Below are 16631 nucleotides of genomic sequence, written 5' to 3'. Positions count from 1 at the left end.
AGTAATACATCAGAACTCCCTCCCCCCCCCCCCCCCCCCCCCCCACTTCCACCATTGACTTTCAGAGCCTACACTCACCCTTTCACTATTAACTGGTTGAGTAGTTACAAGTACCGATGTATCTGAAAAATTCATTGAACAGATTGCTCCAAAGTGGATTTTAAAATGAGGTAGTCCAAATAAGGTTCGTAAGTACATGAAAGAATCTATTTGCTATGCAGACGTATTGGGCAATATTACGAGAAAAATAGTTTACATTGCTTAAAGAACTTCAGCTACTTGACAAAAATTACAGTCTAAATTCAAGTGGATTCTTCCTAAAAGTACCCTGTAGCAGGAAGAAGAAATTTATCAGTCCACACACACCACTTGGTTTCCTAGACAGAGCTCAAAGTAACACAGTCATGTCATCCTTGTACCAGCCTTAATCTTCTCTGGCCAGTGCAGGGTGTAGCTTTCATTTGGTACAGCATATGGGAAATCGAATATGCACCTCAGCTTGTTAGTGGCTGCTTTCATGTCAAGCTCCATCTGATCAACTAAATCATTATGCCATTCCCATTTAGATCTCTGCTATAGCAGGCTCTGAAAGAACTTATGAAAACATCATTTCAGCTGGAATATGAACTCTACAAAGTTTCAAAATGATATAACCCTATGAATTTTTACTTTCAACATCATATTCAACTGAGGGCTAAAACAAAAGGTAGTTAATCTAAACAGGTGCTTACAAAATTTAATGAAAGTCAGTAACTTGAGGATAATTTCCTGAAAGTGAAATTGGTTTCAAAATGTGCACAGGGAATGCTTGTTGTACATGAAATACACACTACTGACAAATTATAGCTCCTCAACACCAGTACCTGTTGACCATATATAGTAAAAAGACCAACATCTCCAACAGTACTGTGGCTACCTCACCCCACTACCTTTCACAAATCTTGCAGTTCCAGGTGGTGCAAATGAAAGAAGCTTGCCCCAGTTTACATGCATTGTAATTGTTAACAGGCCAATGGGACTTTAAACTGATTTCCTATCCAGTATTTGACCATGTTAGCCATTAACGATGTTTCTACTTACAATGGCTACCTGATTTGACAGACACTGGGAAAGGTGGGAGCATATCACAATTCTACTAAGAAAGAAATAAGGAGTATCCAGAATACTGATATATTCTGAAATTAGAATCAATCAAAACATAACATTTACCCAAAGGGAGCCTTCATTTACGTTACACAATGATAAACAACAAAGATCATATGTATTTAAACAATAGCTAGGCACAGAGAACTAAAATCACGCAGGAGAGAGTACGAAACCAGAAGAGTAGATCAAGGTGATGAAGGGAGAGATTCTGATGAATTTTACCACATGGATGGCAATGTTGGTTTTGGGTTGTGGTGTGGGATAATTGTACTTGACAAGTGAATGAACTGGCAAGCATATGCAAGTGACATTGTTGCTTTGTTGACGGTAATGAGCAACTAAACTGGCACTAACAGCAAGGTGGTGAATGCCATAGCAGTTTCGTTTCTCTCAGTAATTTCATTAAGGATTTAAACTGTGACTGAACTTTCAAGAAGCTGGAACAACAGACGGTTGAATTTTTTTTAACACACTCTCATTACCACTTACTGTCAGTGTGTTGAGCATTTTTATAAGAAGGTGGATGGTGTGGTGGGGTCTCCTCTGACACCAGGAATACCCAATCTTCACATGAAACATTTTGATGAAATTGTTATAAAGATCACATGTCTCAGACCTGAACATTTCTACAGATTCAGGGGAGACATTCTGGGAAGGGTCTAAGGCTTTAGACAGGGACTGGTTCTTATGTTGGACTTTTTGGATGGGATCACTCTGGCAAAGTTTATAGCCTTATGTCTTTCCGAGGACCTCTCCTCTGAATCCACTTCCCTCCTTGCCCCTATGACACCCTGCACAACCACATTCAACACACTTCTCAAAATCCACAAACCCATCTGTCCTGGGTGCCCAATTGTAGCTCTTCATTTTGCCACCACTGAAAGAATTTCAGCCCTCATTAATCAACACCTCTAGCCAGTTGCCTGATATCTAGCCTTCCACATCAAAGATACCAACCACTTCCTTCACAAACTCTTTGCCATCCTGACCACTTTACCTCCTGTATTCCTACTTGCCACTGTTGATATAACTTCCCTATACACCAACAAAGCTCTTGCTCCTGGTCTTATTGCTATTGAACACTACCTCTCCCAGTGTCCTCCAGACTCCAAGCCCACTACCTCATTCCTCATACACCTTACTAACTATATCCTAATACACAACTATTTCCCCTTTGTAGGGAAGGTACACAGCCAAATCTACAACACAGCTATGGACACCCACTTGGCACTGTCCTATGCCAACCTCTTTATGGCCCATCTAGATGAAACCTTCCTAGCCCCCCAAAACCCCAAACCCCTGCCTGGATCAGGTTTCATTGATGATATGTTCGTGGTCTGGACTCATGGCCAAGAGACACTATGCTCATTCCTTCATTATTTCAACACACTCACTCCATACTGCTTCACTTGGTATTCCTCACCTCAGCGTGCCACCTTCCTGTATGTTGACCTCCTCCCCTCTAATGGCTCCATCCACACCTCTGTCCACATTAAACCCACCAATCATCAACAGTACCTGCATTTTGACAACTGCCATCCCTTACACACCAAAAAATCCCTCCTATATAGCCTGACCATCTGGGGATGGTGTATCTGTAGTGACAAGGACTCTCTTGTCAATTATGCTAAAGGTCTCACATAGACTTTCGCAGACTGGCACTACTGCCTCCTCATGTAGTCTGCAATCCATATCCCCACACAGCCCCAACCCTCCCACCACCCCCAACAACCAGCTAAAAAGGAGTGACTCCTCCATCACCCAATACCACCCCAGACTCAACAACATTCTTCATGAGGGTTTTGTTACCTGCTCCAGGCAGAAGATGTATTTTGTTGGTAGAGCGTATTTTCATGATTTTGACTCAAATAAATTGATCCTGTAGTGTTCATCTTCACAATCCAGTGTAGAAGTTGGCACAGAATCAGCTAAGTAAAAAATCCACATAGTCCAGACTTATATGTATATGTAAAAATGACTTCAAATTAATGATATGAATATAATAGAGGGAAACATTCCACGTGGGAAAAATATATCTAAAAACAAAGATGATGTAACTTACCAAACAAAAGCATTGGTATGTTGATAGAGACACTAACAAACACAAACACACACACAAAATTCAAGCTTTCGTAACCCACAGTTGCTTCATCAGGAAAGAGGGAAGGAGAGGGAAAGACGAAAGGATGTGGGTTTTAAGGGAGAGGGTAAGGAGTCATTCCAATCCTGGGAGCGGAAAGACTTAATCCCTCTCCTTCCCTCTTTCCTGATGAAGCAACTGTGGATTGCGAAAGCTTGAATTTTGTGTGTGTGTTTGTGTTTGTTAGTGCCTCTATCAACATACCAATGCTTTCGTTTGGTAAGTTACATCATCTTTGATTTTAGATATAAAAATGACTTCAGAATGTTTAATTGTGTGAGACTACTTGTGCAAAATCCATGTGCTGATTTGAAATTCTAGATCTACATATTTTATTGTTAGTATCACTTCTACATAATCCATCATCGATTATATCAATACTCATTGTGATATACTGTGAAAATTTGAACAATTGTGACAGCTGTGATAAATTTGTATTGTTATCATCAATTGTAGGCTTAAACTTATTTGTGTTCTTTTAAAATTTTTGAGAATATTACACTTACTCTCATTCAAAATAATCATTCTCTATTTTCATTGTATAATTAAGTGAGAAATAGGTTCTTTTTGAGAATTTTTGTACACATAAAAAGCTATATTCTTGAAAATTTCCTCAGTTGCCCTTGTAAGTATTGTGGGTAACTTAGTTCATAGCAAGTCAGCATTTTTGATTCACAGTTACTTCCAAACAATAGACCTTGTATTTCATTATATATATCAATGCTAATAAACAAATATTTTTTTAGAATTTTCAGAAGTTACCATTGTCCTGTGTATAATCTAATTTTTAATAAATCGGTATTCACGATTTAGTAACTGTCGCAGATACTGTAATTAACAAATTGTGTTACATCAAGTATTCCTTCAAGAGCGGTATACAGTGTCTACATGTATGATAAATTAGCTCTATTTTTGAGTTTGTTAATGACTATAATTATCTTCAAAAAGTTTTAGGAAACTAGTAATTTTTACCAAAAATTTTTCTGTTGCCTTAATAGAAATTTCTTTTTGTGTATTTGCTTTGGTTCTTATAGGGAACTAGTAATTTTTTAGCTCAGACACACAAAAAGATAGGAGGCTAAGTTTAAAGTTCTTTATTCACTGCTTGCCATATGTTGCACCAGCGACAATGCAGCCCCACTGTGAATGCTGATCTCAGGCAGGGGATGGACTGGTTGATGTTTGTAAGCAGCTGGGAATCGCTCTGACTACTGTCAAATAGTTAACAACTGCTGCAAATTAGTGTGTTCAAAGAGCTCCTGAGAGTCATGTTTCCATGGTACTGGTACTAAAGGTAGTTACCTCAAGTATAGTCCTCTCCTATGGATACTATTTCCTCCACGGGAAGTATGGGATCTGTCATTAACATCCACTTGACTGCAAGTGGCATGTCAATGGTAGACCTAGGCATCCTGTACAAAGTAGATGGGGACCAGGGAGACTCAGGTTGTTATACAGATACCTCTGACAAACAAGTTCGAGGTGCTATCTTTCACTGAAACTGAAACTGAACCAATGGGACTCACTACACCTGTTTTGGGGAAACCTGCTTTCTCCTGTGTCCAAAGGAAGCAAGCACAAAAGTGTAGGGCTATTAATCATTGACAGTTCAAATTACAGTGAATAATGGTACCCCATATGGAAACAGCATCAAAGGGTGCAAAAGAACACTAGGTGCACCAGTGGTACACATGGGTGCCTCATTCAATATGTTGAAGAGGCTATTCTGGCAGTCACTGAGGAAACAGGATACATCCAACTGCAGATTGTGGTGCATATTGTCTGTCATCTGGGTTCAGAGGTCATATCTGGATCACTCCAGAGACTGGCAGAGAAGGTTGAGAAGACCAGCTTTGGGCATGAAGTTTCAACAAAATTAATGAGTTGCAGCATTTTCCCCATATCCGATTGTGGCCCCCTGGTTCTGAGTCGACTGGAAGGGCTGAAGCAGAGACTTCCAAAGTTGTGTGACAAGCTAGGCTGTGACTTCCTGGACTTGCATCATGGGCTGGAGAACTATAGAGACCCCCTAAATTGGTAAGGTGTGCACAACACACGACAGGCAGTAACCCAGTTAGCTGACTGTGTCGATTAAGTGACTTTCCATCCAATCCAGATAATGACAGCTTTAGGAGACCCAAGAATGTAGGCGTTAGACTCAAGAGAATGGCAAGTATTAAAATTCTCGTACATAACTGCCGAAGAATTAGCCAAAAGTGCCAGAATTTTAGCTGCTCCTGAAAAGCACAGCATCTCGCATAATACTAGGTACAGAAAGTTGTTTTAAGCCTGAGATTGAAAGCAGAGAGATTTTTGGGAAAAAATGAAGTGTATAATGAAAGGATAGGCTAATGGGAAATGGAGGTGATGTATTTGTCACAGTATACAAGAAACAAATCTGTTGGGATAAAAACTGAAGCAGCATGTGAGATTATTTGGGCAAGACTCAGTATCGTGGTGAGCATAAAATAGTAATTGGATCCTACTATTGCCCACCAGACTCATCTCCTAATGTAAGGAAAGACTTTCGAGAAAATCGCAGTTCAATTGTACATAAGCTCCCCAATCATATCATAATCTTCGATGGAAACTTCTATTATTCAACAATCAATTGGGAAAATTACAGTTTTGCTATTGGTGGACACGACAACATTACTAAATGCCATCTCTGAAAAGTACATAGAACAGGTAGTTCTGAACCCCACTCATGATTCAAGTATATTAGATCTAATGGTAACAAACAGACCTGACCTCTCTGAGGAAGTCAATGTTGAAACTGGTGATCTTTCACAAAATGCAAAGAAGTCCTAGTCATATGTGAAGGCTGTTGTGGCAACAAAGTTAGTGTCCAGTCACTAGCAAATCAGACAGGAATGAAATTGAGGGTAACAAAGCAAATCTGAAATACTTAACTCTGTTTTCAAATGTTCCCTTACAAAGGAAAACACAGGATAATTGCCTCAATTCAATCCTTAACCACTGAAAAGGAGAGTGAAATAAGTGTTAGTGTCCATGGTGTTGCAAAACAGCTGAATCGTGGCTGATTAGGCCCTCTGTTAACTATAACCTCTCGTAGATCCCTCAAACAAATACCCATTCCCAGTAGTTGAAAGAAAGCGCAGGTCACACCCATTTACAAGAAGGGCAGTAGAAGTTATCTACAAAACTATCTTAGAATATCCCTGATGTTGATTTGTTGCAGAATCTTAAGATATATTCTGAGCTCAAATGTAATGAGGTACCTTGAACAGAATGACCTCCTCCTAGCATGTATTCCAATAACATCGATCATGTGGAACCCAACTCACGCTTTTTTCATATGGCACACTGAAAACTTTAGATCAAGGTGTTCAGGTAGATGCAGTACATCTTGATTCCCAAAAAGCATTTGAATCACTGCCATATCTGCAGTTATTATGAAAAGTATGACCATATGGAGCACCGAGTCGAATTTGTGCCTAGACTGAGGATTTTTTGATAGAGAAGATGCAGCATTTTATCTTGGATGGAGACTCATCATCAGATGTAGAAGTAATCTGGGTGTGGCCCAGGGAAACGTGTTGGGACCCTTACTCTTCATGATGCACACCAATAATTTTGTGGTCAGACTTTTTGCAGATAATTCAGTTATCTACAACAAAGTACTGTCTGAAAGAAGCTGCATAAATATTCAGCACATATCTTCATAAGATGTCTAAGTTGTGCAAAGATTGACAACTTACTTTAAATGTTCAGAAATGTAAAACTGTTCACCTCACAAACGAAAGAAATGTAGTGTCCTACGGCTGTAATATCAATGGGTCACAATTGGAATAGGCCAACTCAAACAAATACCTGGGTGTAATGGTTTGTAGGGATATGAAATGAAATGATCACATAGTCTCAGACAGGGATAAAGCAGATGGCAGGTTTATTGGTAAAATACTTGGGAAGTGCAATCAGTCTACAAAGGTGACTGCTTACAAATCGCTCAAGTGGCCCATTCCAAAATATTGCTCAAGTGTGTGGAACCCGTACCAACTTGGATTAACAGGGATATTGAATGTATACAGAAAAGACCAGTACGTATGGTCACAGATTTGGTTGACCCAAGGGAGAGTGTCACAGAAATGCTGAAGAAACTAAACTGGTAGGCTCTTGGAGAAGAAATCCTAATAACTGATACAGTGGGATGCACCCTCTGCCGTGAACTTCAAGTGGTTTGTGGAGTATATATGTAGATTTAGACATAGATGTACATTATCATCTATCATGATATCCTGAAATGAGGCACTTCCCACCTAAGACCATTCCCATCCCCCTACAGTGGTTCTCCATCACCCACCCAACCGCTCCAAGATCCTAGTCTATGACTAAGCCACTCAAAGTCTCAACTCCTTGCCACAGGGATATCCTTGTGGAAGACCCAGGTGTAAGATCTGCCCAACCCACCCACCCAGCACTTCCAATTCCAGTCCTGTCACAAGCTTAGCCGACCCAATTAGATGCTAGGCAACATGTGAAAGCAGACACGTCATACACCATCTCTGCGGAAATCATTGCACAGCTTTTTATATTGGTATGACTCAATCAGTCATCCACCAGAATTAATAGCCACCACCAACTTGTGGTCAAGAGCAAAGTGGACCTTCCTATGGCACATCATGCAGTTAAACATAACATGCTTGATTTCAATGGATGCTTCCCAAACCAGGCCATCTGGAACCTCCCTTCCACCACCAGCTTTTCTGAACAGTGCAGATTGGAGCTCTCATGGCCAGAACCTATGGTAATCTGCTGTTCCCACACCCTACACCCAGCAGTGTCTGCCCCCTCTGTCCTATCACCTCCATCCAGTTTCCATCCCCTCACAGTTATTGTGCACCTCTCTCTACTGATGCACCCCCTTCTTTGTTCCTCTCCTTTCCCACTATTGTGTCTATAATAATTCAGTGGCTCCATCTTTTTGAAAAACTTACTTTTAAAAAGGCCTGGTGAAAACATTGAAAAAAACAAGGGCTGACCATACAGTGATCTTGTGAACGTACAAGCTGTGGCTCTCAGAGCGGCAGTTTCCCACTGCAGAGCATGTGGCTGGTGGTTGCTCCGGGGCTGTGACGAGCAGCTAGCCTTGGAAAAACCTGAGCGGACGTTTGGCAGGGGCACATATGGCTGCATTTGCACACTTGGGGAAATTTATATGCCAGAGAAAAATTTATTAAAAACAAAACTAAGTGTGACACAGAGGTGGGAGTTGGCACTCATGGACAGAAAAATATGTAAAGCTAAATCATCAGGATGCGCCACAAAAATATATAATATTTTAAAGGTTATTGTTGTCTTAAAAATTGTAAATTTATGAAAGTTCAAAGGCTAATATCTCGGCAATGCTTTGGCCGATAAACATAAACAAAGTTTCTATGGATGTGGATAGTAGAGCTGCATCAAGCAATAGCTGATTTAGCATAATCTGTACAATTTTTGAATGATAGATTGGAATATTTGATTTGACTGAGATAAACTGTGTTTTTGTTAATAAATAAATTTAAAGAGACAAAACTAGCGGCAGCATTCTAAAGTTTAAAAGAGATAGATGATTAATTAAATATGTCTTTTTATTTTTTTATTTATATTAAGTATAAAAAATCCGGGAAAAGCAATATCATGCCACAAGAACATTATTTGTGAAAAAACGGCAGCAGATACAATAAATTGTACTTTAGATTGTTATTACCTGGAAAATTTCTGTATTTTTCAATGTATCATTAGTGTTTAGGTGTTTAGTTTTAAACTATTCATAAATCTTTTCGTCAAAATTGTTTTGAGTTATGCAGTTGTTTCGAGGATGGATAGGGTGGCCATTATTGAGACAGTTGAGTTTGAGCAATGCTAAGAGCTGGATATGCCACCCATCTGGGGGTAGTATTGGTTTGGTAGCCATGTTCGGGGGCAAGTATACATGTAGCGACGTTCGAAAATGATCACGTTGAGCACAATAGTGGATTAAGACAGCAGACAACAGTGTATTTTGTGAACTGTGAACAGATTGTCAAGTGTCATGATCGTGACATATGAATTTTATAGCGAATTGTTGTAGCGTCAGTTATTAACAGCTGCCCTTATGTAAAAGCCCCTCAGACTGCATTTCAAATGTTTAGTGATTATATTGAAGACTTTAGTGGAAAAACAGAAATAAACCACTTGTTAAAATTATAAATCAATGTGAGTGACTAAATATTTTTAAATTTCACTGCAATACCTGCCTGCATTGTTTTTATATATTTCAGCCTGAAAATTGAGTTTACGACAGGTGTAAGCTGGCACCCAATGACGAAAAACATAGCCAAACACTGAGACTAGCCACATCTATGGGCCGTTCAATTAAGCTGAGTGTTGAGTATAACAAATATATAGATGGGGGCTTGAGCCAAATTATTCAACTACAGTGCGAAGTGCCCAGTCCCTTCGTAATCTGCTACACTGAATTATCATTCTCATCATCATCATCATCATCAACAACAACAACAACAACAACAACAACAACAACAACAACAACAACAACAACATTGGTTTTCCACAACAGGTGCCCACATGTTTATGAGCCCTCTCTACTTGTGTCTGAACATTTACCATTCTTCCCTCAGGACTGTATCCTCCTTCTGCAGGCTTCCTACCGGTATTCTACCAACCGCATCTTTGTGTAGCCATCCATTGTATTGCTCTCCTTCCCTTGTACATTCATTTGGCATGACTGAACAATCTCAAATGGGCTTTTGTCACATTTACTTTCAAGGATATGTACACCCGCACTTTTTTCCTTTTTTTTTTCATTTCTTACCTTTTAATTCCTAGTTTTCTGGATCATAGCCTGTAAGAAACTTCATTTCTGTGATGAACAGTGTGTTGTTGACTGACTGTTGTACGTGTTTCTAGGGCATATGTTATTGTGGGGATAAAGTATGACTGAAGGAGAGGTAGATGTTGTTAAGAGGACTTTTTCGTTCCAGTGTAGATTCCAAATGTGATGGCATAACTGAGCTGATTTTGGAGTTTGCTTATGGATGTCATGCTTTATCCTGTCACTGCTTGAAATGATGCACCCAAGATAATTTTACAGGTCTACTGTTTCCAGGTGCGTTCATTCCAGCCTTACTTTTCCTTTATAGTTCTGCCTGTTGACTGACACTGCAACCATACTTTATTTATTTATTGTTAATCCATGTGTTGTTGTATGGTCATTCAAGGGGCACCCTCTCCCAGACTTCTTTCTCTATATTTCTCTGTTACTCCATATTACTACATCATCTGCAAATGCAAATGATTTAATGTCTTTATTGCTATCTTGCTTCATTTCGTTCATAACTTCTTCCAAGGAGTGATAAAATGTAATCTGAAAAGGGCATAGCCTTGTTGAACTCCTTCAGTTATTTGGAACCAATCGTAATTACTATTTCTTATCTGTATGCAACTGTAGCAACCTTCATAAGACATTTTAACTACCGGCCTTAGTCTTATGGCAAAATTTTTCTTTCTTATGCTCTTCCAAATGGTCTTTCTTGGGACACTATTAAACACTTTCTCACAATCTAAAATCTAAAAACATATGTGTTAAGTCCTTGCCTTCTCCCAGTGTTTTTCTAGCAGCATTCTGTTTGATTCTGGAAATTATTTGTGCAGATAATCTCTTATTATCAGCATTCATATGTAGACCACATGGTGTGAGTTGCAACCATATGAAGGTGTATGCACCAGTCACTCCCATGTGTGATTGCCCCAGACTGTTGAGTAATTCCTGAATCCCTGTTTCAGAATGTTTCAGCCATAGTTTGTCATTTCACTCAAAGAGTGACAGACACATCACATTACTGCATGTGATGGCATGGTCAATTGCATAGCTGAGGTTACAGTCTAAACTGTCCTCTGCCACCTAATTCACACTACAAGATCTTCACAATCCAGTCAGCTACCCTATTCTTGACCTTACTGATGCCAACTGCTGCTTTCAGCTGTTCTAATTCTGACTGTGCTAGTACCAGATAAGCTTTCAGGTTAAGGTTAATGCTCCTTTTATAAAAAAAAAAAAAAGACGCATAACAACTACATAGCCAAAAGCTAGCCACATCTACATTCAAGCTGGTTGCTTCACAGCATCCAACCTGAAAATGAAAAATGTGTAGGCAGTCTTCAATGTGTTAACTATTTCTCACTACCCCGAGGTGTTTTCCACACCTGTCCATTGTTATGTTGTTATGGTTTCGGGGCACAGGCAGAGGCAGGTTTGGGGCTGGGGACTAACAGAGATTGAGACTAGGAGGATTATTGTTCAGCACAGCATATAATTACATTAGAATTCTTTTAGAACTTCATTTTTCACAATTTTACTACAAATTTTTTTTTATTTTCAGTGCTGAAATCTTGTGAACATGTAGGTAGGGTATGTAAATTTTGTTATATTGACCTACTATGAGTCTGAGGTAATAGGCACCAAAATTCTCTAACAGTTATAAAGTATCAGTGTGTTTTATTGTAACTGCATGATTACAAGCTGTAAGAATTCCTCATTTACGGTTGAGAAATAATAGTTATTTCTATGTCAGAATGGAGCAAAATGTCCTATCTATAACCAGAAAGAGCAGTATTAATTTAAATACAAGTGACAAAGTTGATGCCTTGTAAAACTGAAAAATCTTCCCTATTACAAAAGGAGTGCTCTGTGAGACATCATATCTACAAATTAATTATTATAATTAAACTTAATTGGATGGTAAGTTCCTCTTCTGTCACATAACTGCTATAAGGCATTACGTCTTAACATAACATGAACACAGAGGGAACAATGAATTTTTACTAGTCTTCTTCAACTTGACATTTAATTTATTATGCTAGGAAAAACTCCAATAGGAAACTAATAAAATAAAATCAATATATGTTGGTTGTTGTATATCACCTGCACTTTTCCCCTAGTAACCAATGTGATTAATTTATAAAAAGACATTGTTCCAAATTACTACACAAGAAGGAAGAGACAATAGTAACCTCACAAAAGGTAATTAATATGGTTCAAAATTCAGATTTAGTGAGAAATCAGTGATTGTATGATAGTTACAACATATGTGAAAACTCATAACTAAACTTTCATGTGCCATTCATAAATGGAACCAAATAAATAACATCCAACCATACAAGTTTTGTAATGTCAAGTTTAATGGGATACAGTATATATTTTCAGTTACCTTTCCAAAACTGCTTCTTGCTGTTTCAAATCCCTGAATCTGTAACCTCTTTTTTGCAAGATCCAAGGGGTAGACTAATGTCTTTGCACAAATTCCAGCCAGGGAACCACAGATCAAAGACTCATACAAGGAAATCTGTGTATTCCTGTTAGTGTCTCGTCCTGCACCTGTGAAATTATATTAATTGCCAGTTAAAAATTATGAAGAAAAGGGGTACTGTGAACACACATATGAACAATGTATAACATCAATAAAAACCAACTGTAGAAATAAATATGGAAAATCAATAAAAACCAACTGTAGAAATAAATATGGAAAATCAAGAAGAATAAGCTCATGTTATGAAGGTAGAGTTTTAAATTATCATCACTGTTGTTTAAATTTTATGCCAAAGATGTATTCTAAACCCACAGTTATACTCACCAAGCCACTATACAGTGCCTGACAAAGCATACATTATATATCAATTTCTTTTATTTCCATCTATGATCACAAAACTTCTGTTCCTTGTATTATATCACTGTCTTTCTCCATACTTACACAGAATGAGGGAAAAATGACTATATGTACATCTCTATACGTAACATATTCTCTTTTATTTTACTTCATCAGTTGGGCCTATGACTGATTTTCCTGCAGTCTGAACAAACATATAGAATAGGTTCTCCACAATGTTGCCAGTAACAGAGGTCCCTCTGGGAAATGGATGGCAGGTTTGATAGGAAGATTAATGTGTGCTCAGTACGTGTGGTAGGAGATCCTTCCAAGATATTGAACTGACGCTGCTGATGATTTCTCAATGCACTGAGTATAACCAACTGCAAATTATATCTTGTGTCAACATGGATCATGTCTACTGCCTAAGTTTGTGAGCCGTATTTGATCCCTTTATATGGATAGCTGAATCGATCAAAATAGCTTACCTCACAGGCAGAGTGAAAGCATGACTCATTTGCAACACCATGCCCAGATATGGGTTTAGTCTCTAGTTAGGAGCTAAGTAGGGGGCATAAATCAAAGGCTCAAACAATTTTGTGATGATTCCAATGAAGATTTCCTTACCTCTGCTATCAGGCAGAACACTGAATGTCCCCCTTCATTTGGTCAGGTATGAACTACACAGCAGGAAAAGATTACTTGGGTAGCATCTGAGGCAGGGGAAGCCCTCCACAGACTTCATGATGAATTACATTTCTGGAGGCCAAAGATGTAACATACCTTTGGAAAAGTATTGTACATCATACTTTTGGTACATATATGCCAATCAACTTTATGAGATGTGGAAAAGATTTGCTGTGGATCAACACTACATTAAAAAAGCTGTTGTGCAAACAAAGAGTGCTTCATCAAATATTTAAGCAGACAAGTGCTGAATGAAGCCAAAATAAATATAAAACAAACAACGAAAAAAGTGTACCTATATTATGAAAAGGACAGCTGCTGCTCAACACATAGCAGAGATGAGAGATGCTTGAGTTGCAGATAGCCACACCAAAAAGACTGTCAGAAAGTGAGCTTTCAGCCAACAAAGTCTTCGTTGAAAATAGACAACATACACAAACACACTCAAGCAAACACAACTCATGCACACATGACCACAGTCTCTGGCAGCTGAAGCCAGACTACGAGCAGCAGCATATGATGTGACAGTCAGCGGGGGCGATGTGGCTAAAGGTAAGGAGGGTGGGTGGGGCCTGGGGGAGCGGAAGGGGTAGCAGGTTAGGGGTGGGGTACAGTAAAGTACTGCTTGTTGAAGCATTCAGAGATGAGGCAGAGAGAGGGTAGGGCAGCTAGTTGCAGTCGGGAGGTTCACCAGATGGTGACTGGGGGAGGGCGGGGGGGGGGGGGGGGGGTGAAGTAAAAAGACTGAGGGTGCATTGGTAGAATAGAAGGCTGTGTAGTGTGGAATGGGAACATGGAAGGGACTAGATGGGTAAGGTCGATGACTAATGAGGTTGAGGCCAGGAGGCTTACATGAATGTAAGATATACTGTAGGGAGAGTTCCCACCTGTGCAGTTCAGAAAAGCTGTTGTTTGTGAGAAGGATCCAAATGACACAGGCTGTGAAGCAGTCACTGAAATGAAGAATGTCATATTGGGTGGCATGCTCAGCAACAGGGTGGTCCAGCTTTTGCTTGGCCACAGTTTGTCAGTCGCCATTCATGCGGAGAGACAGTTTGTTGATTGTCACACCCATATAGAAGACAGCACAGTGATTGCAGCTTAGCTTGTAGATCACATGACTAGTTTCACGGGTAGCACTGCCTTTGAAGGTATAGGTGAAGTTTGTGACCGGATTGGAGGAGTGGGTATGGGAGGCTATATGGGACAGGTCCTGCATTTAGCTCTATAACAGGATGTGAGCCATGAGATAAGGGATTGGGGCAGGGGTTGTGTAAAATGTATGAGGATATTGTGTAGTTTCAGTTGGAGGTGGAATACCACTGTGGGAGAGGTGGGAAGGACAGTGGGTAGGACATTGCTCATTTCAGGGCACAATGAGAGGTAAGCAAATGTCTGGTGGAGAATGTAATTCAGTTGCTTCAGTCCTGGGTGGAACTGAGTCATGAGGGGAATGCTCCTCTATGGCCAGACAGTGGGACTTTGGTAGGCAGTGGGTGACTGGAAAGAAAATCATGGGAGATCTGCTTTTGTACAAGATTGTGAGAGTAATTACGCTATGTGAAGGCCTCAGTGGGACCTTCAGTATATCTGGAGAGAGATCAGTTTTCACTACAGATGCAAGGGCCACAGATACCTAGGCTGTATGGAAGGGATTTCTTAATATGGAGTGGGTGTCAGCTGTCAAAGTGGAGGTATTGCTGGCGGTTGGTAGGTTTGATATGGACAGAGGTACTGATCCAGCCATCCTACATTTTCCATGTTTAGTGAAAAACATGTCAATTAATTCAGGCACAAAATTTTAATGATGTGTAATGAAAAATCAAAATAAGATTTTGTCTCACATGAAGTCAGTAAACAGATCAAAATGATCTATTCTGTCACTCAAAGTATCATACTGGTACTGAATGGGATAATGACAGGGAGAAGGCCAATTTACAGTATCTGCTCTTTTGAAATTGTTTCACTGTGGTTCCTTCTTTCAATCATCACCTGAACACCAAACTGAAGAATAACCCACAAACAACATTAGAATAGAAAATTAATTAAAACTGCTCAACACAGGGAAGGTAACAGGACTTAATGAAATCCTGAACAATGTTTATATATTATGAGCAAGAACTTCTTCACCTAATAATAGTAATTTATCACAGATCACTGAAGCAACAAAGGATTGCTAGCAACTGTAAAAGATGTAGGTCATTCCTGTATTCAAAACAGATTGGCATATGTTAATCTGTTTTAGGATTATAAAACACATTGTAAGAATTGCCAGTTGCCTGAGACTGCAGTCATGTGTGCGAGATGTGTATGCGTGATTCCGTGTGTGTGTGTGTGTGTGTGTGTGTGTGTGTGTGTGTGTGTGTGTGTGTGTATTGTTGACAAAGACCTTAACGGCTGAAAGCTATAATTGTGAGAATCTTTCTGTTGTGCCTATCTGTGACTCAGCATCTCCGCTATATGGTGAGTAGCAACTTTCCTTCTCTAATATTAAAACACGTTTTAAGTTATTTTGGACACTGGATATCTCCTCTATATGAATGAATGTAGATTCTGCAGGGATGCTATATTTCTTTACTTCCAGCAGCATTAGATACAGTTTCACACTATTACTAAAAGAATGGAATACAAGGTTACAAAATATTGGACTGACTCTGTAAGTGGCTTGTGAATTTCCTTGCACACAGAAATGAACATATAGTTCTGAATGGGTAAAATTATTGGATGTAAAAGTAATTTTGTGAGTGTCCCAAGTGTATGTGAGAGGGCCTAATCCATTAGAGAACAGTGGAAGCTCCATGAGGCTGTCTGTAAATGATGCTGTTGTATGTATGACAGTTGCAATACCAGTAAACTTTGATGTTTTCTTTCTAACTCTTTCTTCATTTCTGTAATCCATGCTAGTTCTGATTTCTTTTTCTCAGAAATACAAGAAAATTTGTTACATTAATCTGTTCTCATTCATTCAGTATAGGTGGTCCAAAGAAAATTAATCTTCTCTCATTATTTTT

At 39.2% G+C, this 16631-nt stretch overlaps 1 protein-coding gene across 5 annotated transcripts in view; it reads right to left on the bottom strand.

The window, feature by feature from the left end:
* Positions 1 to 16631, bottom strand: part of LOC124788145 (mitochondrial thiamine pyrophosphate carrier-like) — a 78290-nt gene that overhangs the window by 19178 nt on the left and 42481 nt on the right. For all 5 annotated transcript variants that reach the window (XM_047255289.1, XM_047255286.1, XM_047255288.1 and 2 more), the window contains exon 6: positions 12499 to 12665. In XM_047255289.1, coding sequence (XP_047111245.1) covers positions 12499 to 12665 — 167 coding nt within the window. The remainder of the gene's footprint in view (positions 1 to 12498; positions 12666 to 16631) is intronic.

The sequence above is a fragment of the Schistocerca piceifrons genome, chromosome 3, assembly GCF_021461385.2.
Source record: "Schistocerca piceifrons isolate TAMUIC-IGC-003096 chromosome 3, iqSchPice1.1, whole genome shotgun sequence".
NCBI lineage: Eukaryota > Metazoa > Arthropoda > Insecta > Orthoptera > Acrididae > Schistocerca > Schistocerca piceifrons.
This window is presented reverse-complemented; position numbering and strand designations above follow the sequence as displayed.